The sequence below is a fragment of the Salvelinus namaycush genome, chromosome 12, assembly GCF_016432855.1.
Source record: "Salvelinus namaycush isolate Seneca chromosome 12, SaNama_1.0, whole genome shotgun sequence".
Taxonomy (NCBI): Eukaryota; Metazoa; Chordata; class Actinopteri; order Salmoniformes; family Salmonidae; genus Salvelinus; species Salvelinus namaycush.
Genome location: NC_052318.1, coordinates 47,026,646 through 47,053,704, shown reverse-complemented (window position 1 = coordinate 47,053,704; position 27,059 = coordinate 47,026,646). Strand labels below are relative to the sequence as shown.

Genomic DNA, 27,059 nt, shown 5'->3' with positions numbered 1-27,059 from the left:
TATTACCAGCCTGCTATTGTATATTACGACTTGACATGTTTATGGACTAAAAGTGAATTCCATTCTAATTAAATGTGGATTTTTAATTGATTGAATACCATGAAACTGCACGCACCCGCGTTGGTCAATTATCGTTACGTTAGCCTACGCCTTATAAAGATAACTAGAACATTGATAGCCTTACACAGATTGTCAAACAGTGATGTTGTATTCCTTTGACAATTAATATGATTCCAAAATAATACTAATAATAGCAGGCCTATAAATATTAAATGTTTTATTGTTCACCCATCTTTACTGCCATTATTACATTATTCCAAAGTTTAATCATGTGCATAATTCCGCAGTATCTCTCTCTCTCTCTAGCTCGCCTTCTCTCGATTTTTCACTCTCTCTCTCTCTCTCTCTCTCTCTCTGACTCCCTCTCCCTCTCTCTCTGTGAAATGATACCCCTCTCCACTCCCACACTACACTAGTAGGGAACACGGCCAGTACCAGATTAAAGTGGGAACTTCAGGCTGCCATCTGACCCTGGTTTCATGGAGTGCCGTCGTACTCAAGGGAAGCATGCATTCCAAACATGATTCTTTCCTTGCACAAATACAAACTGTAGTGCGGCCAGGAATCGCCGGAGACTTGTGTGCTTGCACTGAAAACAAAACACTGGAAGGATGCTACTTTTCCCGGTCATTTCGTCTGTGATTTCGATTGAACTGTGATGTTTCCACATAACGGGTCATCTGTACAGCGGTTAGATGAAAGATTACTTTGATCAAACTGCGCAATTTGCGATCCTCGCCCTGTGTATCCCTGATTGGAATGCGAGAGGAGAATGGGGAGGAACAGACTTGTCTATCCAGAATGGATATAACTCCAACAACTTTTGCTGCGCCGAACTCATCAGAGGATACGAATTCCACGAGTGCCCCGAGACCTCCGCCTCACTCCCAGAGCGCGGCCGTCTTCATCGTGCTCATGGTCACTGTTATCATTCTGGTGACGATCGTGGGGAATGTACTGGTTGTGGTGGCCGTTTTCACCAGCCGTGCACTCCGTGCGCCGCAGAATCTCTTCCTTGTCTCCTTGGCATCGGCAGATATCTTAGTGGCTACCTTGGTCATACCTTTCTCCCTCGCCAACGAGGTCATGGGTTACTGGTACTTTGGGAGCACATGGTGTGCCTTCTACCTGGCCCTCGACGTCCTCTTCTGCACGTCCTCCATTGTGCACCTCTGCGCCATAAGCCTGGACAGGTACTGGTCTGTAACCAAAGCTGTTAGCTATAACCTGAAGAGGACGCCAAAGCGTATTAAGTGTATGATCACCGTGGTCTGGGTCATATCAGCGGTCATCTCTTTCCCACCGTTGCTTATGACCAAACACGACGAGCACGAGTGCTTGCTCAACAACGAAACATGGTATATTCTCTCGTCTTGCCTGGTCTCATTTTTCGCCCCTGGACTAATCATGATTCTGGTGTATTGTAAAATATACAGAGTGGCCAAGCAGCGCGCATCAACCGTGTTCGCGGCCAAGAACGGGATGGAGAGACAGCCTTTGGAGTCGGAAACTTGCTTTGTGCCCAGGGAGAAATTTGAGACGGAGAGCCCCAGCAGCCTGAGTATAGGTGGCCACCCGCGGAAAGGAGAGCTGGACGATATATACCTGGAAGAGACCTGTGCCCCCGATAGCAAACCCAAGAAATGCCACTTCTCCAAGAGAGGGAAAGTGGAGGGCGCGAACACGTTCACAAAACAGAGCTGCCGCGCGCCGTCGGCTTCGAATAGCAACGCACAGCTCTCTCGGGACCAAAGGACGAGACAGATGTCACTGTCAAAGACAAAACTGGCGCAGATGCGCGAAAAGCGCTTTACATTTGTCCTTGCAGTGGTGATGGGGGTGTTTGTACTCTGCTGGTTCCCATTCTTTTTTACATACAGTCTGCACGCAATATGCAGAGATAGTTGCCCAATTCCGGATGCTCTCTTCAATCTGTTTTTCTGGATTGGTTACTGTAACAGTTCAGTGAACCCTATAATTTATACAATATTTAATCGTGATTTTCGGAGATCTTTCAAGAAGATCATATGCCAGACTTCACACACATAACGTTTATTCAATTTCTCTCTCCTTCCACCCCCCCCCCCCCCCCCCCCCCCCCCCGTGTGTGTGTGTGTGTGTGTGTGTGTGTGTGTGTCTCTGTCCGTCTGTCTGTCTGTCTGTGTGAAGGAATTAATACAATAGAGAGAGAGGAAGGAGTGAGTGCCTTCTTAAGTTCTGTTGCTTATAGTATCTGTCAATTGATTAGCCTACTTACGAGATGTGTAACACGTGTTTGTAGAATACTGCAATACCATTGTTTTTTATATAACCTACTTTTTACGTCTTGTAACATGGACTTCAAATTTGAAGAAGTGAGTTTGTAACCTTCAGATGATGTTTCTGTGTACTTAAATGTATCAGGTTGAAAATCCTAATTGGCATATTTGATAACTAAAAGCAAATATCGATACCAGTATCTGATCTACATATTAGAGAACCATGAGCCTGCACTGCTATGCTTCTAGGTGTTGTTAATCACATTTCGTAGTGTGCTGTTAATAATACATTAAAGTGCGAGAAGGACTTACCAAGAAACATTTCCAAAAGGTCTAATTCGAGGTGAAAAGGAGTTGGAGTACTCAACAAAAATAGCGAGAGATTTTTATTTTTTATTTGCTCACTTTGGATGCAAGCTGGTGACTGACGTTTCGACGTCAAGCTGACATCTTCCTCAGAGTGACCTGACCATTGCACTTAGCTCCTATGTATAGCCTAGTGGCCCATTGAGACACAACAATGTGGAAAATAACAATGAGAATATGTTTGAAGTTAAATGGCAAATTATAACACAGAATAATATGAGAAGTAGTGTGTCTCGTTAATCATAGGCCATGTCAAAATATACATTGGTGATATTTTGGGCGTCTGTGAATCTGGAGACACAGAGACCCAACAAATCAAGGCAACAACATTATAGAAACGATGACCGTAAAAAATCATTGCTTAGCTCCTTTGAATCCACAGTGTCTAAGAAATTCTGCCAGAAGGCCTCTATTTGTTTTTGTTTACATATGATGTCAGGCTCCCGAGTGGCACAGCCGTCTAAGGTACTGCATCTCAGTGCTGTGCCTGTGATAAATCCCAGGCTGTATCACAACCGGCCGTGATTGGGAGTCCCATAGGGCGGGGCACAATTGGCCCAGCGTCGTCCGGGTTAGGGTATGGCCGGGGTAGGCCGTCATTGTAAATAAGAATCTGTTCTTAACTGACTTGCAAAGTTAAATAAAGGTTAAATACAATAAAAAATATATTGGTGAAAGTTGGACGTGTTCAACTTGGCGCAGGGAGGAAGGTGAGCCCTGGTTGTATATGATATCTGTGGTGCTACAAATGATGAAGCTTTTGATTTTGTATTCTTTACCTGTTCTCTGGTGATAAAAACTTTAGTATTGGTTGTATTGTCACAATGAAAAACAGTAGTCACACTGGTGATTGCCATTGGGCGGGCCTGGGAGCCATAACTGAATAGGCTAGATTGCGCGCACGGCGAAAACAAATGCGAGGAGGCGATGTTGTGAACTCTCAGTAGACTTGGATCACTTTTGAGGATGTTTCCAGTGTTTCAATACAATGGATTTTACACGACCAGCAAATGCGCTCCACTGTACTCCCTGGAAAAACACAAACATGGGGGCCCTTTGTTCTGGCTTCTATAGAGTACCACAGTATTAGTCATAATACCCATAAAACCTAGCAGTCAAACAAGGAAATGGTTCCAATTGTTTTTCCACCATTCATTTTCCCCATTGGGCCAGTAGCCGAAAGGTTTCTAGATCAAATCCCCGAGCTAGAAAATCTGTTGTTCTGCCCCTGAACAAGACAGTTAACCCACTGTTCCTAGGCCGTCATTGTAAATAAGAAGTTGTTCTTAACTGACTTGCCTAGTTAAATAAAACATTTAAATAGGGGATTTTAGAAACATTTCAAATAAGGGCTGTGTTCTGTGTAGGCTCACCCTGGCGTGACATTTTGATAACCATGTAAATCTATCTAGGACAAGGTGACTTTTATCAATATATTCTCCTATATTTAGCTGCTAATGTGGCTATCATAAAGGACTACAAATGCCATGATGATCTGGATGAGACTGCCGAATTGAGGCAAAGGTAAGAATCTCTGGATTAACTATCTAATGTCAGATAAATATAGTAATAAATAAATTGTCTACATTTATTTGAATGGACAATTCTGTGAACTGTCGTGTGCAAGTTTTAAATTGACACAATACCTGTTGGCAAAGTTGTCAGCTAGAGATTACGTGCAGGAGCGGGCAGTGATATGTAGTCTTGCATGAAGTCTACTTTGGTGCCAATTAGCAGTGTCTACTCTGAGAGTAAATAGAGTCGAGTATATTGATAAATCACCTTGTCCGAGAGAGATTTACATTGTTATCAAAACGTGATGCCAGGGTGAGCCTACACGAAACACAAACCTTATTTTAAGTGTTTCTATAATTCCCTTTGGGAAAAATGAATGGTGGAAAAAACAATTGGAACCATTTCCCTGTTTGACCGCTAGGTTTTATGGGTATTATGACACTTCCACTGTGGGGCTCTATTAGTGCCAGTGAGTAGGCTTGACTTTCAGTCTCTCTAGCAGGGCTATTGATAGGCCTGTTCAATGACACTCTTATAATAACCGCTTTGCAGGAACCTGGTGCGCATATCATTACGTTTGCGCTTGAAATCTAAGTCTGTACTACAGTTATGTCGGAGTCTTAGGAATTGACCCACCGGTATGTTCAGCTTAAGGTGTACCGGGTGGTTGGTTACTGTCTGGGAATAAAAGTGTATTCCTACTCTGCGGCTTGCAGAAGATAGTAGATTCTCCGACTTCTCTCTGCTGTTAATTTGAAATATATTAATATAAGAAATTATCTCTGAGAGGAGAGCGTCAGTACCATTCCATAATAGTAGGATGTCGTCTATGTACACTACATGAACAAAAGTATATGGGCACATGCTCGTCGAACATCTCATTCCAAAATAATGTGCATTGATATGGAGTTGGTCCCCCCTTTGCTGCCATAACAGACTCCATTCTGCTGGGAAGGCATTCCACTAGATGTTGGAACATTGCTGCGGGGACTTGCTTCCATTCAGCCACAAGAGCATTAGTGAGGTCGGGCCCTGATATTGGGCGATTGGGCCTGGCTCGCAGTCGGCGTTCCAATTCATCCCAACGGTGTTGATGGGGTTGAGATCAGGGCTCTGTGCAGTCCAGAGAAGTTCTTCAACACTGATCTCAACAATCCAGACCATTATTCCTCCTCCACCAAACTTTACAGTTGGCACTATGCATTCGGGCCGGTAGCCTTCTCCTAGCATCCGCCAAACGCAAAGTTGTCTGTTGGACTGCCAGATGGTGAAGCTTGATTCATCACTCCAAAAAACGCGTTTCCACTGCTCCAGAGTCCAATGGCAGCGATCTGTACACCACTCCAGCCTACGCTTGGCATTGCGCATGGTGATCTTAGGCTTGTGTGCAGATGCTCGACCATGGAAACCCATTTAATGAAACTCCAGACGTGCAGTTCTTGTTGCTTCCAGAGGCAGTTTGGAACTCACTAGTGAGTGTTGCAACCGAGGACAGACGATTTTTACGTGCTACGTGGTTCAGCACTCGGCGGTCCTGTTCTGTGAGCTTGTGTGGCCTATCAATTCGCGGCTGAGCTGTTGTTGCTCCTAGACGTCTCCTCTTCACAATACCAGCTCTAGCAGGGCAGACATTTGACGAACTGACTTGTTTGAAAGGTCGCATCATATGACGGTACAATGATGAATGTCACTGAGTTCTTCAGTAAGGCCATTCTACTGCCAATATTTGTCTATGGAGATTGCATGGCTGTGTGCTCGATTTTATACACCTGTCAGCAACAGGTGTGGCTGAAATAGCCAAATACACTAATTTGAAGCTATGTCCACATACTTTTCTATACAGTGCATTCGGACGGTATTCAGACCAGTTGACTTTTTCCACATTTTGTTACGGCACAGCCTTATTCTAAAAAAAAATATGTTTAAAACATGATCATAAATCTACACACAATACCACATAATGACAAAGCGAAAACAGTTTTTTAGAAATCTTTACAAATGTATTACAAATAAAAAACAGAAATACGTTATTTACATAAGTAATCCGACCCTTTGCTATGAGACTCGAAATTGAGGTCAGGTGCATCCTGTTTCCATTGATCTTCTTTGAGATGTTTCTACAACTTGATTGGAGTCCACCTGTGGTAAATTCAATTGATTAGATATGATTTGGAAAGGCACACACCTCTCTATATAAGTTCCCACCGTTGAAGGGGGAGAAGGACCTTGGTCAAGGAGGTGGCCAAGAACCCAATGGCCACTCTAACAGAGCTCCAGAGTTCCTCTGTGGAGATGGGAGAACCTTCTAGAAGGACAACCATCTCTGCGGCACTCCACCAATCAGACCTTTATAGTACAGTGGCCAGATGGAACCCACTCCTCAGGAAAAGGCTCATGACAGCCTGCTTGGAGTTTGCCAAAAGGCACCTAAAGGACTCTTAGACCATGAGAAACAAGATTCTCTGGTTTGATGAAACCAAGATTGAACACTTTGGCCTGAATGCCAAGCGTCATGTCTGGAGGAAACCTGACACCATCACTACGGCGAAGCATGGTGGTGGCAGCATTGTGCTATGGGGATGTTTTTCAGCGGCAGGGACTGGGAGACTAGTCAGGATCGAGGGAAAGATGAATGGCACAATGTATAGAGAGATCCTTGATGACAACCTGCTCCAGAGCGCTCAGGACCTCAGACTGGGGCCAAGGTTCACCTTCCAACAGGACAACGACCCTAAGCACACAGCCAAGACAACGCAGGAGTGGCTTCGGGACAAGTCTCTGAATGTCTTTGAGTTGCCCAGCCAGAGCCCGGACTTAAACCAGATCGAACATCTCTGGAGAGACCTGAAAATAGCTGTGCAGTAACGCTCCCCATCCAACCTGACAGAGCTTGAGAGGACCTGCAGAGAAGAATGGGAGAAACTCCCCAAATACAGTTGGAGCTGGCTTGTAGCGTCATACCCAAGAAGATTTGAGGCTGTAATTGATGCTAAAGGTGCTTCCACAAAGTACTGAGTACAGGGTCTGAATACTTATGTAAATGTGATATTTCAGTTTATTATTTTTAATAAATTATCCCAAAAATTCTACAAACCTGTTTTCTATTTGTCTTTACGGGGTGTTGTGTGTAGATTGATTTTAGAATAAGGCTGTAACATAACAAAATGTTGAAAAAGTCAAGGGGTCTGAATACTTTACGAATGCACTGTATATAGTGTATATAGGCCTAAGGCCGAGACAAAAAGAAGACACAGTTGCTGAATAAATTAAACAGACATTTACAAGTATTGATTTAGAACAACAGAGAGTTACTGCAAGTCGCAAATAAAATAGGAGCTGCCTTCACTATTCCAGCACCATTTCGACTACAACATTTCATCATTATCTAATGCTTGCTCGCTAGCCTAACTTCCTTTCATGGGCTTACGATGCGCCAGGCCAGCTAGTTATAATTAGCATACTACATCTAGCTACATGTTGAACTTCCATCCTCTTAGGCCAGGGCACAATGTATTAATTTATGATTGGATCAGAATCGCAGTTATAATCATTGGCCAGCACGTAGAATTAAGTAAAACCCCAAATCCAAATCCCTATCTTCAGCCGTGGCTGTTGGCTAATTTAGGAAAGGGACAATTTTATCTAGTTAGCTAGCCACCGTAGGACAACGACATAACGAGATGCAACAATTCAAGTTTTTTTCTCCTCAATGATGTTTGGCTTCTGATGTGTTGTGATTGGTCTGAAGCCAAATCCAAACTGTCTTTCCTTTTGTTGAATGCTACAGGCGGCAACAGTGTCATGCTCTATTTGACCAGACAGCATCAGATAAATACACTACACATACTGAGACAGAGGGTCGCTGTTTTGTTTACTTGGATGCTTTCTCCGGTGAGATACATTCAGCCTCTTGCGTATTGAAGGACATTTATGAAATACAGAGAGACGAAAGATCAATTATTTTGTATGTTTTTTTCTTGGTACATTTTATTGTGAAGCCTGTCTTCCCTTGGCATCCACATATTTTGATTAGTCTTTATTAGTCTTAGTCTTAGTCTTTATTAGTCTTTATGTCAACATTATTGTGTTTTGATGTATTTCCGCTACATTTTAAGACTTTTCTGGTAGATGTTTTCGAAGACACCTTTTCCATCTGTTCATCCAGATATCAAAGCCTATACTTATGCCTAATGTTAAGATGGAAAATGGCTGAAAAATATATCTATGCCTTCATTTCCCTTATTCGACACCCAATTTGATATGTTCCTATGAACTTCATGTTTGTGCTCATGGGTCATTTTCGATGGAAAATGCCCCTTGGCTAAAGCCATATTGGTCGAATATCATATGTTTTGTCACATCTCTTTGCGAACAAAAATCCTACCCAATAGTTGAGCCACAGCTGCCTATTTACACTCCGTATCAATTGTTAGCATTTGCAAATTGAACCCACGTAGGATATTTACTAGCATTAATTGCGAAAAGACTTTGCTTCACTTGCAATATTCACAGAGGCAGTGTCTGACAGTGTTGACCTATAATCTGTTTATTATGAAGCATTCATCCATCCCTTGACATTTCTCTCTGCATCAAATTACATGAATTAATAAGATGGGCAATGTTATGTCCCTGAACCCCAATGTTTTCACATCTCCTCCATCCATACTCAGACATCCCTGCATTCTCTATTCTCTTTTGAACCAGTCAGCCGTTCAGCCACCAAGCCAGCTAGCCAGCCAGTCAATAAGCGTTTTACTTCCTGCAATTCAAGGCAGCCGTATAGAGTAAAGCACCACACGGTATCAGACAGACAGGAGAGACTGTAACCAGGTGACTTTTTATGCTCCCAAGGTTTACATTCTGTCTGAAATAACACAGGAAGATCAAATGCTCTCATCTCATTCAATCTGGGTATATCGTCCAATCTGGGTACATCAATGACGTTTCTTTTGAGAAATATAAAAATGAAGCTCAAGGATCAGTTTAACACCTGACTTACGATTTATTTAAAAGTGTAGAATAATAAGAACTAGGATGGTTTGTGGTATGACCCTCTGTAGTGCCCTGTGTTTTGGTTGATCATGTCACATGACCTTTAATACTTTTCCAGAAATGAGAATTACCATTTTTTTTACAGTTGTCTGAGGATGGTGCTGGCCCATCTGACATGAAAAGAAAAGGGGAAAGTGTGATGAAAAGCTTTAAATAAATGTTCAAATCCAGGCCATGTGACATGATCAACCAAAACACATAGCCCTAGGTATGTGAACAATTGCACGCAAGTCTTTAGAACTGTTATTAAAAAACCCTAAAGCACTGGTGCGTCAATCTAAGAAACAGAACAAAAGTAACAAAAATGTCGCCCTTCCGCATCTGCTGTGGGAAGTGGCAGAGCTACAGCACTGTTTGTCAGACCAGGAGACATCCCGAAAATCGGTAGAAAGGGGAGACTCTCACTAACACTATGGTGTTTTGCTCTACGACGGTACTCGTGGGGTAACTTTTGTCTGAAACGTCCGAACCGTTTGGGCTAAAAGTAATATGACCCCAATGTAGAAAAGTGGGACTCATGAACACAATTGTGTTCTCCATTTTGCTCTACGATCCCCAGAAGTGTCACTGGACTTCTCTTCAGGTAATCCATACAAATGAATGGAAGTATGACTAGTTTTGTGCCAACAAAAATAAGGGGTTAAATATGTGTAAAAAATGTATTTTCTGACATTTCTTATATCTCCTAGAAAGACATTTCAAAATCTTATTCCTTCTGATTTACTTTTAGACTTTTTTTTGCCAATTATGAATGTGTTATTCAATGTGTTTCTATAGTCTATAGTAGTAAAGGCCAGATTCAAGATTTCATTAAATTAAAAATTAAAAAAGGTACCTAAAATGATCCTAAAAGTCTAAATCAAATAGCTAAATGATCCATGGTATGACCTTTTTAAAACAATTCCATATGTCAGTTTAGAACCGCCCCTCAAACTCAATTCTGGACCTCTGCTTTTTTTTATTGTTCCCCTGTATTCACGGACTGATTTAGACCTGGGACACCAGGTGAGTGCAGTTAACTATCAGGTAGAACAGAAAACCAGCAGGCTCCGGAGCTCGTAGTGTAAGGCTTGAATACCCCTGATGGTATGGTTACCAATACCATGTAGCATAAGGTTGAAACATTTCATTTTTAAAACTCATTCTTATTAAACAATTTTAAGTAATTACAGTGGTTTGGATATATTCTAAGATTAGCTATGTTGTGGGTTGTTAATATAATAATTCATAATTCCCATGTCTTTAAATATCAGATAGAAATTGTTTCCCAGAATACATTAGATCAAACACTGTAGTATTGAAGGGAACAATCTAACATCTCATGACCAAGATAAATACTGTAAAATGGTATGCATATAGTATTAGTGATGTGCATTCTTTGCCTTAATAATTCGAATATCCTTTTGAGAATAATATATCAAATGAAAAGAGGCTTTCATGTTTTATGTCTCAGTTGAATAGTTTTGAATTGCTTTGAATTATACTGAACAAGTATATAAATGCAACATGTAACAATTTCAAAGATTTTACTGAGTTACTGTTCATATGAGGAAATCAGTCAATTAAAATAATTTAAGTAGGCCCTAATCTATGGATTTCGCACGACTGGGAATACAGATATGTATCTGTTGGTCACAGATACCTTAAAAAAATGGGCTTCACAGTGTGCCTCAGGATCCTGTCACTGTATTTTTGTGTATTCAAATTGCCATCGATAAAATGTAATTGTGTTCATTGTTGTCACGTCTACTCCTGCTCCTCCCCTCCGGCATTTGACGTCACCGGTTTACTAACCACTAGTCCTGGGAACCATCATTACGCACACCTGCGCTTCATCATTACGCGCACCTGCGCTTCATCATTAAGCACACCTGGACTCCATTACCTTAGTCATTACCTCCCCTTTTCCCCTTAGGTTCCTTCCCCAGGCAGTATTGCTTCTGTTGTTCATGTCTCAACGATACTCCTACGTTGTATCGTTCCATGTTATTTGTTATACACTGCTCAAAAAAATAAAGGGAACGCTTAAACAACACAATGTAACTCCAAGTCAATCACACTTCTGTGAAATCAAACTGTCCACTTAGGAAGCAACACTGATTGACAATAAATTTCACATGCTGTTGTGCAAATGGAATAGACAAAAGGTGGAAATTATAGGCAATTAGCAAGACACCCCCCAAAACAGGAGTGATTCTGCAGGTGGTGACCACAGACCACTTCTCAGTTCCTATGCTTCCTGGCTGATGTTTTGGTCACTTTTGAATGCTGGCGGTGCTCTCACTCTAGTGGTAGCATGAGACGGAGTCTACAACCCACACAAGTGGCTCAGGTAGTGCAGTTCATCCAGGATGGCACATCAATGCGAACTGTGGCAAAAAGGTTTGCTGTGTCTGTCAGCGTAGTGTCCAGAGCATGCAGGCGCTACCAGGAGACAGGCCAGTACATCAGGAGACGTGGAGGAGGCCGTAGGAGGGCAACAACCCAGCAGCAGGACCGCTACCTCCGCCTTAGTGCAAGGAGGTGCACTGCCAGAGCCCTGCAAAATGACCTCCAGCAGGCCACAAATGTGCATGTGTCAGCATATGGTCTCACAAGGGGTCTGAGGATCTCATCTCGGTACCTAATGGCAGTCAGGCTACCTCTGGCGAGCACATGGAGGGCTGTGCGGCCCCCAAAGAAATGCCACCCCACACCATGACTGACCCACCGCCAAACCGGTCATGATGGAGGATGTTGCAGGCAGCAGAACGTTCTCCACGGCGTCTCCAGACTCTGTCACGTCTGTCACATGTGCTCAGTGTGAACCTGCTTTCATCTGTGAAGAGCCCAGGGCGCCAGTGGCGAATTTGCCAATCTTGGTGTTCTCTGGCAAATGCCAAACGTCCTGCACGGTGTTGGGCTGTAAGCACAACCCCCACCTGTGGACGTCGGGCCCTCATACCCCCCTCATGGAGTCTGTTTCTGACCGTTTGAGCAGACACATGCACATTTGTGGCCTGCTGGAGGTCATTTTGCAGGGCTCTGGCAGTGCACCTCCTTGCACTAAGGCGGAGGTAGCGGTCCTGCTGCTGGGTTGTTGCCCTCCTACGGCCTCCTCCACGTCTCCTGATGTACTGGCCTGTCTCCTGGTAGCGCCTGCATGCTCTGGACACTACGCTGACAGACACAGCAAACCTTTTTGCCACAGTTCGCATTGATGTGCCATCCTGGATGAACTGCACTACCTGAGCCACTTGTGTGGGTTGTAGACTCCGTCTCATGCTACCACTAGAGTGAGAGCACCGCCAGCATTCAAAAGTGACCAAAACATCAGCCAGGAAGCATAGGAACTGAGAAGTGGTCTGTGGTCACCACCTGCAGAATCACTCCTGTTTTGGGGGGTGTCTTGCTAATTGCCTATAATTTCCACCTTTTGTCTATTCCATTTGCACAACAGCATGTGAAATTTATTGTCAATCAGTGTTGCTTCCTAAGTGGACAGTTTGATTTCACAGAAGTGTGATTGACTTGGAGTTACATTGTGTTGTTTAAGCGTTCCCTTTATTTTTTTGAGCAGTGTATTAAACTTACCACCTGCACCTGCTTCTACACTCCCAGTGTCTATGTTGCAGTTGTCTGTAGCTTATGCCTGCTCATAGCATAACTCCACCGCCACCATGGGGCACTCTGTTCACAACGTTAACATCCGCAAACCGCTCTGCATTTGTGAGGCCAGTTGGACGTACTGCCACATTTTCTAAAATGACATTGGAGGCGGCTTATGGTAGAGAAATGAACATTACATTTTCTGGCAACATCTCTGGTTGACATTCCAGCATTCCACATGCCAATTGTACACTCCCTCAAAACTTGAGACAACTGTGGCATTGTGTTGTGTGACAAAACTGTGCACAAACTTTAAGAGAAATAAGCTTTTTTTGAGTATGGATCATTTCTGGGATCTTTTATTTCAGCTCATGAAACACGGGACCAACATTTTACATGTTGTGTTTATATTTTTATTCAGTGTAAATTCTACTTCCTTCAATTCAAATTCAGTCTAAATTTTGCTTCCTGTGGGACATACATATACTTCACAACTATCCAGCAACTAATTCAGTGCACTCAACTCAGATACAGTAGCTATAACACTGGCAACACAAACTCTTTGAATACTATGCACCATTCGATGACAGAAAACCTTCAAGCTGTGAATTTCCAGACAGTCTTTCAGTGCAAAGGAGCTGGATAGTTCAGAGGGGTTCTACCTGGAATAACAACATGACCCATACAACCGAGAACAGACAAATCTGGTTCTGTCTATGTGTTGTTGTCGTACACCAGGGAAAGGCTGCTTTTTTTTGTCTCAGCACATTCACTTTTAATTGACAGAATGTTCATCACAAGGCCAGTGTGTGTTTGTTTGTCTGTTTTTGTGAGTTGAATACCTAACCAGTGCGATACTGTACAAAGTTAGCCTTTACGCCACAGCATGCTTGATAATTGTGCAGAGACTCTGTGCTGTCCTCTGAGGATGGGAAGCTAGCTGTGATCCACGAGCCCACTCCATAACACTCCCACTGAATCACCGCTCCCGCCGCTCTTAATGATAGAAATGCTTCTCTGTTCACCAGGAAGCAGTGGGAGTGGGAGGCTGGCTGCCTGGCTGGGGGCACCAACCAGGTTCATCAAATAGACTTTTAGAGGAGAGAACGGGTACACACTGTACTGCACTCTACCTTTTGAAGGTTTTGCTTGCCGGGAAAATAGACAGCATAAGAGACTGATTTCATCTCCACCACCACCAGAGAGGGTAAGGGTTACACAAACTATGTTTGACTCACCTTTGAAAACATTTTTTTTTGAGAGAAGGCGAGAGAGCTGAAGATCAGCTTGTTTTTCTCATTTTATTTTTTTGCTATTTGATATTATTGGCCTATTCTCTTGCAAATACATAAAAACACTACGTCTTTGTGCCTGATAAGGTTGCACTAGATAGACACATTTTATGTAAAATCCTGCTTACTGTAGGTCCAAGTGACTCATCAATACTCACCATTATGCAACGCATTTTAATTTGGAATCAGAAAATGCTTCTGTATGCTTTATGATAATATACTGTATGGCCCCAACAATAGTGTTACCTAGACTCACACTCCAATGTAGGGCATAATGATTTAGCTGTAATGGTGATTTTTTTTGGGGCTGACTGATGCTTAATATTTGTTAAATGTAACTGCATGTGACATGTACAGATGTAGGATCTTAATTTGATCCAGTTTGCTACAGCAGGAAAATAATCCTGCAGAAACAGGAAATGTGAATTATGATGTGGATTATAATGAACGGACATTTGTGTAGGGGTGGATACATTCTTCTAAATGGAAAATCAAGTCTGATAGTTTTAAGTGGAAATTACAAACTTCAGAAGCCTTTTCAAACCTCAAAAACAATACAAGTTTTAAATGTCCTGCATTGCAGGGAAGTTCTCTTGCAACAGGGTAACATTAATATCCAACATCTGTAGAGGACCAAGTTGTATCACTTTGCCCTGCAGGGGGCAGAGGGGCACATGCCCCCTCAGATTTATCCTGTTCAAAAAATACATCTATGAAGTTGTTGTTCTTGTCGTTTCTCAGTAATAGTACTAGCCACCTAGAAATGTTATGAAGTTGGCTTTAGCTAGCCCAGATAGGTTCCAAATCTTCCAACCTCATAACTAGCTACCAATAAGCCATTTCAGGCTATCAAGTTAGAGTAGCTAACTTGTCTAACTACAGCTAACTGCCAAAACAAAGGAAACATAAAGTGTCTTAACAGGACGTTGGGCCACCAAAAGCCAGAACTGCTTCAATGCACTTTGGGATAGATTCTACAAGTGTCTGGAACTCTATTACAGGGATGCGACACCATTCTTCCACGAGAAATTCCATCATTTGGCGTTTTGTTTTTATCTCCCAGAAGTGTTCAATTGGGTTGAGATCTGGTGACTGAGACCACCATGGCATACGGCTTACATTGTTTTCATGCTCATCAAACCATTTAGTGACCACTCGTATCCTGTAGATGGGGGCATCGCCACGGCAGCCAGAATAACGGCCTGGTCCACATTTTTACACATGACCCTAAGCATGATCGAATGTTAATTGCTTCATTAACTCAGGAACTGTGTGTGGAAGCACCTGCTTTGAGTATACACTGAGGGTACAAAACAACAAGAACACCTTCCTACTATTAAATTGCCTTCCTTCTGTAGCTCTTTCCTGCAGTCAATGACCAAAGGCGCCCTCTTTGGCCTCATGGGTGGAATGTTTTTTTTTTTTTTTATCATAATTTCATAATTAAACGAAAATCCTGTGTTTCTATGTCAAACCGTTTTGTTATATTTCAGTGTTCTGTGATGCATATAAAGTGTAACATTGGGGTGCAAATTCAAAATTGAATACATTTCAACTATCTGGTAGAGTGTGTTACGTTCCCCAGTTTCTGTGTTGTATTTGAGTGTGTGTGTTTCAGGAGATGGCTTCCTGGAAGCCTCCCCAACCAGTTGATTGGTCGACCCCAGGCTAATTGATGATTGGCGCTGACTCCGCCCCCTCGTCAAGAAGCAGCTGACTCTAATCACCATTGCCACCTGAAGATATAAAGCCAGTGTTCTGTTCAGAGAGGGAAAAAAATGATTGGAGGTTAGAGGGAGATTGAATATTTTGGAGAAAAGATTAGAGGGAGATTGAATGTTTTGGAGAAATCATTAGAAAGAGTTCTGTGTTTGTTGCTTTGTCAAAGCTTCTTTAGTGGCCTGAGTTAGTTTACTCAGTTTTGTTGTAAAGTGTTTGTGAAATTGTTAATAATTATTCTGTTTCATTTGTTCCCAGGGGGGGAAGGGGAAGGCACTTATGGAGTGCTTAGGCAAGAGGCCCGAGGGCATACATATACCCGTAGTATATTCAATGTCTAGGCACACTAGGTAAGACCTGGGCGGACCACCCCCTGTATTTTGGTTAGGGCACCAGGTGGTGCTAAGTTAGGTAAGTTAAGTGGGTAGGCAGGTTAGATAGGAGAGGGGGAGCTTTGATATTTACTTTCTTTCCTTTGGTTCCGTCCAGCCCCTTTTCCCCATATTACCGTGTAGGAAATAAATCCTAGTAACGGTAAATTCTGCCTTTGTCGTCCTTTCTCGCACCTACGGTCCATACCTCTTTCGCTTCACGGAGAGTTGAGTTGCAGCAGGGAGTTGCGTTCCCTCTTTATAGAGGCGTGTGTAACAGAGTGGCACGTGTCTTCTTTTTTTTAAGCCCATAACCATGTGTTGTAGGTGTATAGGTGCATCCCATTATCATGTGAGTTGTTAAATTATTCCCCAATCAATCATTTTTACATAAATCATATCACGCACTCTGATCTGTGATTTAATTTCAGAGGATCAGCTGACCTTTCAGAAGCAAAAAAGGTAAACTTTGGCCCAACCTGACTTAGTTAATAGAGAATGGCCTGGCATATCATTGGACTATTAAATCATTAATGAGCCATGTAATGAGAGAGAGAGTGTGTGTAGGAGGGAGGTCAGATGCCATTGTAACAGTGATTGGTTGGCCCATGGCAGGAAAGTGATGTCAGGTGGAGGAAGCTAGTGAGACAGAACAGGACAGGACTGTGCAGCCTTCATCCATCCATAAGCTGAGCTACCGTACGTCAGAGATGGCTCAGCTTGGGCAAGAAACTGAGTTAAGCCTTCCTACATTTTAGTAATTTAGCAGACGCTCTTATCCAGAGTGACTTACAGTAGTGAGAGCCTACATTTTCCCACACTGGTCCCAATGAGAATTGAACCCACAACCCTGGCGCTGCAAGCACCATGCCCTACCAACTGAGCTACACGGGACCGCACCTATGCATGCACACACTGATGTTTAGTCATGTTTGTTCATTTACTTTGTACAGACAAAACAAAACATCATTTGAAAATGCTGTCACTTTGTATAGATCCCATCCCAACCACACCTTCTGTTCTCCTATTCGTTACCCTCTCTCAAAAACTCTGTGAATTGATGAGGAGACACTCTGACATTGTACAGTATATTACACTCAGACTGAAAGCAATTTGGAACACAATCTCTCTGTTGCCTCAAATTCCGTTTTTGGCTGTTCAAAAAGAAAGACAGAGAAGCTGCAAATGGAGTGTGAATGTAAGCTTGGTTTGGTTACTGAAAGCTGTCTATACCTCCAGACTGCTATGTGAGATGGCAATGCTGTCGGGAAGAGCTTGTCTTGCACTGCAGCTCTGACTGTTTCTACTGGGCACGGGACCCCAGAGAGTGTTGGCTAATCCTGGATTGTTGTCTCACAGTTACCTTTCTTGTTTAGGGGATATGTTTGGTGTTGGGGTTGGATTGTGCTTCTAAGTCCAATTCGATTGTAATAATTTGTTAATGTCTAAGTGTTCTAAAATAAATAGACAAAAAATACTGACTGTTACAACGCTTTGCTCACTCCCTCATTGGAAAAAAACACAATATAATTTTCCTCCTTTTCTTCCCTCTACCGAACAATTAGAGAATAGAGAGATGCCCATGATTTAACCTGTCTTAGATACTGTACTTTTGAAAAGGTTACAACTGTCATCTGCACTGTTTCAGCTGTCCTCTATCTGTGGATGTAACTTCAGGGGCCACCAGGCAGGAAGCCATACATACAAAGATAAATGTGAATCACAAAAATCCATTTGTTGGAGTAACACAGGTACACAGTGCCAGTCAAAAGTGTGGACACACTTACTCATTCAAGGGTTTTTCTTTATTTGTACTATTTTCTACATTGTGTTATAATAGTGAAGACATCAAAAATATGACATAGCAAATATCATGTAGGAACCAAAAAAAGTGTTAAACAAATCAAAATATATTTTATATGTTAGATTCTTCAAATTAGCCACCCTTTGATGACAGCTTTGCACACCCTTGAATGAGTAGGTGTGTACAAACTTTTGGCTGGTACTGTATAAAAACACAATCAAAGGGAGCTAGGGATATACCTTAGCGAAGGGGCTGGTGGTGGACAACATTCAAGGTGTCTTTCAACCTCAACAAAACAAATCTGCAACCAATCTACCAAGGAGCACGAAACAAGCAGCGAGGTGCCAGCGGAAAGTGTAATGTCTCATGTTAAAGGCTCTCTCTCAGTAGCTGCTCCTCAGACGAGCACATTTACACACCCAGCTGTGGAACCTAATCGCCCCCACCAATACAGAGCTAGTGTCCAGCTGGGTCTAGTACGAAATGGCATGCTGTCAGAGTGGAGGGCTGCTGCAGAGGCTTCTGGAGGAACTGAACCTCCCTCCACCACATCTCTTTATACAGACCCAGTTTAGGAGTGGACAACTAAGAGATGCTTGAGAGGCAGTTCAAATACAACAAATGGGGGGGGGGGGGGGGGGGTCAATGTAAATAATCCGGTGGCTATTTGGTTAACAGTTCAGCAGTCTTATGGCTTGGGGGTATAAGCTGTTACGGAGCCTTTTGGTCCTATAGCAGCAAGAAGCATAGGAAGATGTGAATAGAAAATATTTGAATAACAAATGTTGGTGTACTCCGATTTTAGATGGAACGGGGGAGAGAATATTCAATATTCTCAGTACAATATCAGTTCAAAACGATGAGTTAGTTGCTGAACACGCATTGTGGCAGAGCGCTCAAATGGGATGCAAATGTCTCCACATTTTGGCAAATGACTCAAGATTCGAGACCACACTTTGGGGTGTGTCGAGGTCTTGGTTGTGTTTGTATACATCCCCAAGCGGACCAATCTGCTACCGTGGATACAGTGGAATGAGAAATGCCTGAGCATGTCCTATGGTCAAGTAAACTGCTGGCAGAGTGCATATGTTGATGCATGAATTCCAAATGTCAAATACACTACCGGTCAAACGTTTAAGAACACCAACTCATTCAAGGGTTTTCGTTCTTTTTACTATTTTCTACATTGTAGAATAATAGTGAAAACATCAAACTATGAAATAACACATATGGAGTCATGTAGTAACCAAAAAAGTGTTAAACATATCAAAATATATTTTACATTTGAGATTCTTCAAATAAAAACCCTTTGCCTTGATGACAGCTTTGCACACTCTTGGCATTCTCTCAACCAGCTTCACCTGGAATGCTTTTCCAGCAGTCTTGAAGGAGTTCCCACATCTGCTGAGCACTTGTTGGCTGCTTTTCCTTCACTCTGCGGTCTGACTCATCCCAAGCCATCTCAATGTGATTGAGGTCGGGGGGTTGTGAAGGCCAGGTCATCTGATGCATCACTCCATCACTCTCCTTCTTGGTAAAATAGCCCTTACACAGTCTGGAGGTGTGCTGGGTCCCACTAAGCCCAAACCAGATGGGATGGCGTACCGCTGCAGAATGCTGTGGAAGCTATGCTGGTTAGGTGTGCCTTGAATTCTAAATAAATCACAGAGAGTGTCACCAGCAAAGCACCTCCACACCATAACACCTCCTCTTCCATGCTTTACGGTGGGAAATACACATGCAGAGATCATCCGTTCACCCACACCGCGTCTCACAAAAACACGGCGGTTGGAACCAAAAATCTCAAATTTGGACTCCAGACCAAAGGACACATTTCCACCGGTCTAATGTCCATTGCTCGAGTTTCTTGGCCCAAGCAAGTCCCTTCTTCTTATCTTCTTCTTATTTGTGCCCTTTAGTAGTGGTTTCTTTGCGACAATTCGACCATGAAGGCTTGATTCACGCAGTCTCCACTGAACAGTTGATGTTGACATGTGTCTGTTACTTGAACAATGTGAAGCAGTTATTTGGGCTGCAAGTTCTGAGGCGGGTATCTCTAATGAACTTATCCTCTGCCCTTCCCTCAATATAATGTTTGAACCGTTTACCTCTTTCTTCATTTCCACCCAGAGAATTTCACCAGATCCATAAATCTCCTCTCTGTCTCCCACGTCTGAAAACATTAACTATACAAAGAGCCTGTGCCACCGTTAATCTTAAGTATCTCCCTCGCCCTGTATCTCTCTCTCTCTCTCTCTCTCTCTCTCTCTCTCTCTCTTCTCTCTCTCTATTTCTCTCCCTTCCTCTCTTTCTTTCTCTCTCTGCGAGTTTAGTTCTCTCAGGCCACACATGAATGCAGTTGATCTTGATGTAATATTCCCTGTTATTCTGGCAACGACCCAGAATAAAAAGGCCAACAAAACAAACAAATTCTCACTAAATGATACAGTGTACATGGAAACTTGATCTACAGTATACCGGACAGCATTTCCTAACCTAGTTTCTGGATGATACATTTTTTGCCTGAAGCATGTAGATAATCCAACACTCAAATGTTATCAGTGAAGCACATAAAACAACAATGCATTCACAATGTATTCAACTGTGCACTCATAACACATGACACAACACATGACACAACACATGACACAACACATGACATGCACTCAGAACACATGACACAACACATGACACAACACACGACATGCACTCAGAACACATGACAAAGAATGCCCATGGTGTCTCTAAGGGCTACGCTTGCCGAACGCACACATATTCAAACAAAGCAACAACTTTTCTGACATTATGAGATTGCTTCTAGTCTAAGTCCCGGTCCATTTGATTTGAGTCACACCCTACTGTGTCTTACGATGTCAGTTTTAAAGGCTTCATTTCCATCTCAGTTTGATTAAGTCATAGTACAGTTGCCAAAACACAAAATCTGTCCAGTTGTGCTGACATTCATACAATGTTTGTATTAAGGTGCAGAGAGACACACTATGTTCCCTATTATTTATTCACCAATTATCTTCATATACCATACAGTTGGGATGTTTAGACTTTTATTTTCTATGGACTTGGTTTCAGAAATCATGTTAAATTATTGCCTGACAGATTGTGGTGAAGGGCACGTAGACGTGCATACGTACTAAGACATATATAGCCATAGATTGAATCCTAAGGCAAGGATTTTAGTGAAAAGGGAAATCGACTGGAAACATTAGGATCCTGGTGGTGCAGCAGACTAAGTAGCCTACAGGGCTGGAAGATTGCCGGTTCAAATCTATGTTTGGACAATACCCTATTGAAGATTGAAATGCCATTTCTTTAAAAGTTTGTCAATTTCATATAAAATGTTAAGTTATTCGTATGTTCCAAAGAACATAAAATATGTTACAGTGCACATTGATAAAAGAAGTACATCGCAGCAATGTTTTCAGTACTACTGAAGTATGTTTTTAGAACGTTTTTGGAACATCATGTCATAACATGAAGGAAAACTTTACGAAAGTGTTTCTTGTTTGTTGTTATAGGTGTTTGTAGTCATATCTCCATCAACATTAGTTGAATGTCCAGGAATGTTTTCTCAGAACAACTTCTATTGCGCCAACATTTTATTGCTGAAGTAGGTTCAGGGAACGTTACTGGAACAGTTATGTCATAGCATCACACCATAATTATATGAGAGTCTTGCGGGAATGTTTTGGATGACGTCTTCATGAAAATTGGCAGAACGTTCCTGAAATGTTTTCACAGAACCAATTTCATTGAATCCAGACATAATTGCTGAAGTATGTTCAGGGAATGTTTTTGGAAAATCATGTCATAACGTCACACTCTAACTTTATGAGACCATTGTAGGAACATTCCCTACTTGTTGTTATGGGTGTTTTTTAATAATATAACCATCAACATTAGCAGAATATTCCTGTGATGTTTCCTCAGAACCACTTCTATTACTCCAAAATGTTGTTGTGGCAGTTTGTTCTAAGAACATTACCCGAACATTGTGCAATTACATTCCCTGACAACCTAATGAGAATCTTAGGAGAATGTTCTGTCGTTGTTGTTTTGAGCAAACATTTTAGAGAATGTTTGGAGAACATTCCAAGGATATATCATTTTAAACACTTTCTTATAAGAAATAGTTGGTCATCAAAAACATTTTAAACGTTTGTGGGATGGTATCATCCTGATGTTAGCTCAAACCCTAATTAGAACTCAATGGGAATGTTAACTAATGTTCTGGGAATGTTCCCGGTTTGCTGGGTCCAGAGATGGGCAGTATTTCTGTTACTTCTGAGTATGTTAAATATGTATTTCAATTACTTCTGAGTATTTTGTCATTTGTATTACACTGGGCTGAACTACACTTCAATGTATTTTGGAACAAGATACTTTCGAGAGCTGTAATTTGCTTTTTTTTAAATTAAATATTATTTTCTATATCCTTTTTTATAGCGGTTGTGCCACCCTTTCACCATGCATTAGAATATTAAGTCTGAAGGCACTATGGTGTGATAAGAGCATCTGCTAAATGAACTAAATATAAATGTATGTGTAAAAATGAGCAATTGCAAAGCATGCTGAGTATTATTCGAATGAACTCCGTCCCGGAACAAGGCCAATACTAATACAGAGTGTGCTCTGCCGTTCATTTTGGCGTGTTCATTTTCACATATCAAGTTTCAGGTTGTAATGTCACATGCACAAGTACAGTAAAATGCCTTTCTTGCAAACTTACATTTTGGTCATTTAGTAGACACTCTTTTCCAGAGTGACTTACATTACATTCAGTGTATTCAACGAAGGTAAATAAACAACAACATATCACAGTCGTAGCAAGTAAAACATTTCTGTGACCATTGTTGAGAATGTTGTTGCTGTTCGGACCGGCTACTTGCAAATGTATTTTTGTTAAATACATTTCAAAATACACGTTTTTTGTAGTTTATTTTAATACATTGATCTTCATGGTATTTTATAATTTGGTATTTTATAATTTGCCCAGGCCTGGTTGGGTCATTACTAAGACATTATAATTAGAAAGTGAAATGTCTCATTCTGCTATCATCAATAAAAGCAAAGCCCAACCATATATATGGGCTGACACTACACTGAAAGAGATTCTCATAAGAAGGCAGGGATGAGGAGAGTGATTTGTGATGATTCTACTGATTTATATATTTCAGTTTGGAGAGCAAAAGAGCCTATCAATCAAACCTGTAGGATGCATTTCAATGGTGTCATATTTTCTTTTCAGGCTGTAAAACATCTCAAATGACAATTGGAGACATTTTAAGGTAACCAAAGGTGTCTCTCCTATGCCATGTCTGTGTCATTGTGTCTCTAGTCACAGAGCTAATTGTAGAGGCACTCGAGCCAATTAAAAACAAACTCCATAAACTTCTGCTGATTGCAGCAGGTGGCATATTGCAATAATGGAGTAGGTGACAGGCCAAGAAGGTCATATGGAAATGAAATACCACTGCACATGTATAGTTGCCAGAGACACCAAACAAAACAAAACAAAAGGCAACAGCAACTCTCTTAGACACCCATATGAATATTCCATTTTGACCATTGTGCTGCTATGGATCCTGTCTCTATCTCTTTCTCTCTCTCTCGACACAGTATTCTTTATGGGCTACAGGGAACTGAACCTGGAGCCTGTGGACCAAAGGCATCATGGAAAAAGCAAGGCTGCACTTCTCGCACACAAACCCCAAGGGCTCCAAGTCCCTGGAGAATTGTAGAATGCTGGGGAAAGGAGGGTACATTACATAAGTACAGTTGCGGCCAAATATTTTGGCAACCTTAGACTTTTCTTAAATAACCTCACTTGGGATTTGACCTCACAACCTCTCAGCTGCCAGTGACCTGAATATCCTGCTACACCACTGGCTTTGTGTGTTTGATAAAGATTGTTAAAAGATTAGAACCAATAGACATTGTGATTTGTCCCTATGGGGGTACACTTTTGGGTGCCACGTAGAACCCTTAGATACTTTTTTTTATCCTGTAGGGGAACAATTTGGGATATACATAGAACCCTGTCATGAAAAACCCTCTTGTTACAGAGTTATGCAATTTGTCCCTGTGAGGGAACCCTTATGTGTGCTATGTAGAACCCTTTGATTTGTCCCTGTAGGGGAACCCTTTTGAGTTCCATTTAGAACCCGATCATTAAGAACCCTCTGGTTCCAGGTAGAAGTAATGACAGCTTCTATAGTTATGCTCATAGGATACTTCATATGTGCTTATGGCACACAGTTAAAAGTTACCTGTAAAATGACTTGTTGTTTAGCTTACATGCACTGCACTTTGTTTGAAATGAAGGTGAGGGAAATGTGCTTGTGGGGGCTCATTAGCTTATTTGGGGGCATGGTCTAAAATATGTTGTATTAGTGCCAACCGTTAGTGGAAGTGTTGAACCACTTTAATTGCTTTTATTGTTATGTTGATGAAGGTTGAGGGCTACAGTAAGGCACAACGGTGGTATGTACTGGGAGTTGCTGGTGCTGCTGCACATTTGTCCACGCCCAGTGCATACCACCATTGCTCCTCGCCTTTGCCCTCAACCTTCATCAACATAACAATATGTTGAAAGGTGCTTACACTGCCACCTATGGTACTGGAACAGAACAGCTACCACTAACATAGATTTGGTGTAGTATGATTCGATCTTTGTCCTGTATTGAAGCTTTGCCTGTTTGATGCTTCATCAGAGGGGGTAGCCAGATTTCTTATAAGCGTCCGGATTAGTATCCCGCTCGTTGAAAGCAGCAGCTCTAGCCTTTAGCGCAGTGCGGATATTTCCTGTAATCCACGGCTTCGCTGTGGGGACAACGTTGTCAATTCACTTATTAATGAAGCCGTTGACTGATGTGGTATATTCCTCAATGCATTCGGATGAATCCCGGAAAATTTTCAAGTCTGTGCTAGCGAAACAGTCCTGTAGCTTAGCATCCGTTTCATCAGACCTCTTCCGTATTGAGCACATCACTGTTACTTTCTGTTTGAGTTTATGCTTGTAAGCAGGAATCAGGAGGATAGAGTTATGGTCAGATTTGCCAAATGGAGGGTGAGGGAGAGCTTTTTATGCGTCTCTGTGTGGAGTAAAATTGATCTAGAGTTTTTTGTCTCTAGTTGCACAGGTGTGTCGTGACTATCATTAATGTGATGACTGCAATTCATCGAATAATTACCTACTATGTTTAATTATTACTTGATTAAATGAATCATGTAACAATTAACTCATTAGGAATTTGGGGCACCACGGGAAAAGTGTATTTAATGAGCTACCATTTCCCGAATTAACTCAAGAATATATCGATATCATACCAGTCATCAATTAATCATTTCCTAATATCAGTCTCATTCTGAATGTCATTGACTTCGTAAATCTGCACGAACCCTAACCTGAGTGATGAATCAGCGATACACAAATTGACTTAATTATTTATTTACTAACTAACTAAATAATCACACAGAAATACATTAACACACACACACACACACACACACACATGGTACAGATTATTGATTACTAACATAATACAATGAAAAGTCCCTAGTGGACTAACCCGATATGACGGCTTGTTACACAATGGAAAGGGGGTGGGGAAAGATAAAGAGCAGGAGAGACAAAGAGAGTGGACTTATCATACAAACATTTGGAAACTACGCTCACCGTAAATATGAATATTTATCACCCTAACAACCGCTCATTCCGATTAGAAATGCAACATATATTTACGTGTAGATGTCTTTCTCTGTCATCTCACTGTTGAAACCACTCGGTCTGTATATGGGAAGTAGTTCGATGCAAGTCTCTGGTTGTCCACCAGAGATCACAATGTCCTTCTTAGTTGTAGGCTGCTTTTGTTCTGGAGTGTTCTTAGAATGGATACATCAGATGTACCACACGGTGATGAGAGGGATCTATCTTCCCTCCCGTCTTGGTCAATTGTCCTAGACTAATTTACATGCAGACCTGCAGACGGTGCATGTTTTGTTCTAGTCTTCAACTTCTTCACTCGTCGAGAGTTTCAGAGGGTCTTACCCTTTTCTGGTCTGCAGTTTTCGTGAAGATCACTCCGTGACCCAAACGCTGCAGCTCTGTCGTTCTCTGGTCTGTACTTAAATTCTCAGCAAGTCATTCTAAGCACTCTGGCCTGAAAGGCGGTTCCTTCATGTAGACACAGACTCTGACCTCATTAGGGGCGTGTCTTAGTTAGTGCGCAACAGATATGAAAAACTATCTCATTAGAAGACTAAAATCACATTTCTGTCTTTTCACAAATAGTTTCATATTTAATCATGTAACTTTTAAAACATTTAGATGTAAATCTGATATATACCGTATGAAAGCTCTTAAAGTTATAATGTTCCCGTTATAACGTCTTTCTGATCATTTCAATCACAAAATAGACATTAATTTCCCATATTTCATTTCTCATCATTATCAACATTCAGAAGATTGAATATATTGTCCCGGTGTCCATTGTTTGATGTTTAAGTTCTTGGGCGGTAAACTCTTCATAAGGCATACAGACATTCCGATCACCCAAACTAGGCCCCAAAGGGAATTGTCTGCTGCCTATGGTTTACGATCAAGTGAGGTGTCATAAAACCCCAACATCCATCCCTCTCCCCCTCTGCGGGAGCGAGAGAGCGCTGTAGAGCTGATCCACTGTAACCTGATCCTTTGGATCCTCACAGGAGAGTCATGACAGGTGACATGCTGGTAGAAATTAAGTCAAATGGATTTCAGTTTTCCTGCGTTATAGTCACCGACCAGTAGGAGCACCGCCTCTGGGTGAACATTTTCCTGTTTGATTATGGCCCTATACCAGCCTTTCTTAAAGTATGGGTCGCGACCTATTAATGGTGGGTCGCGACGTGTTAGAGTAAATGTAAAATGATTTCATGAATTATTGGAATATTTTTGGCCAAGTGCAACAGCGCTCTGTGTTCAGTGCGCTCTCTGCTTAGCGGTGTCGGTTTGGCAGGTGCGTGAGTGGGAGGGAGA

The 27,059-nt window shown here is 41.9% G+C and overlaps 1 protein-coding gene across 1 annotated transcript; it reads left to right on the top strand.

The window, feature by feature from the left end:
• The first annotated feature begins 861 nt into the window (after positions 1 to 861).
• LOC120056659 (alpha-2Db adrenergic receptor-like) lies at positions 862 to 2,109 on the top strand. Its single transcript, XM_039004869.1, has one exon. It carries the CDS (start codon positions 862 to 864, stop codon positions 2,107 to 2,109), a length of 1,248 nt encoding a protein of 415 aa, XP_038860797.1.
• Positions 2,110 to 27,059: the final 24,950 nt, after the last annotated feature.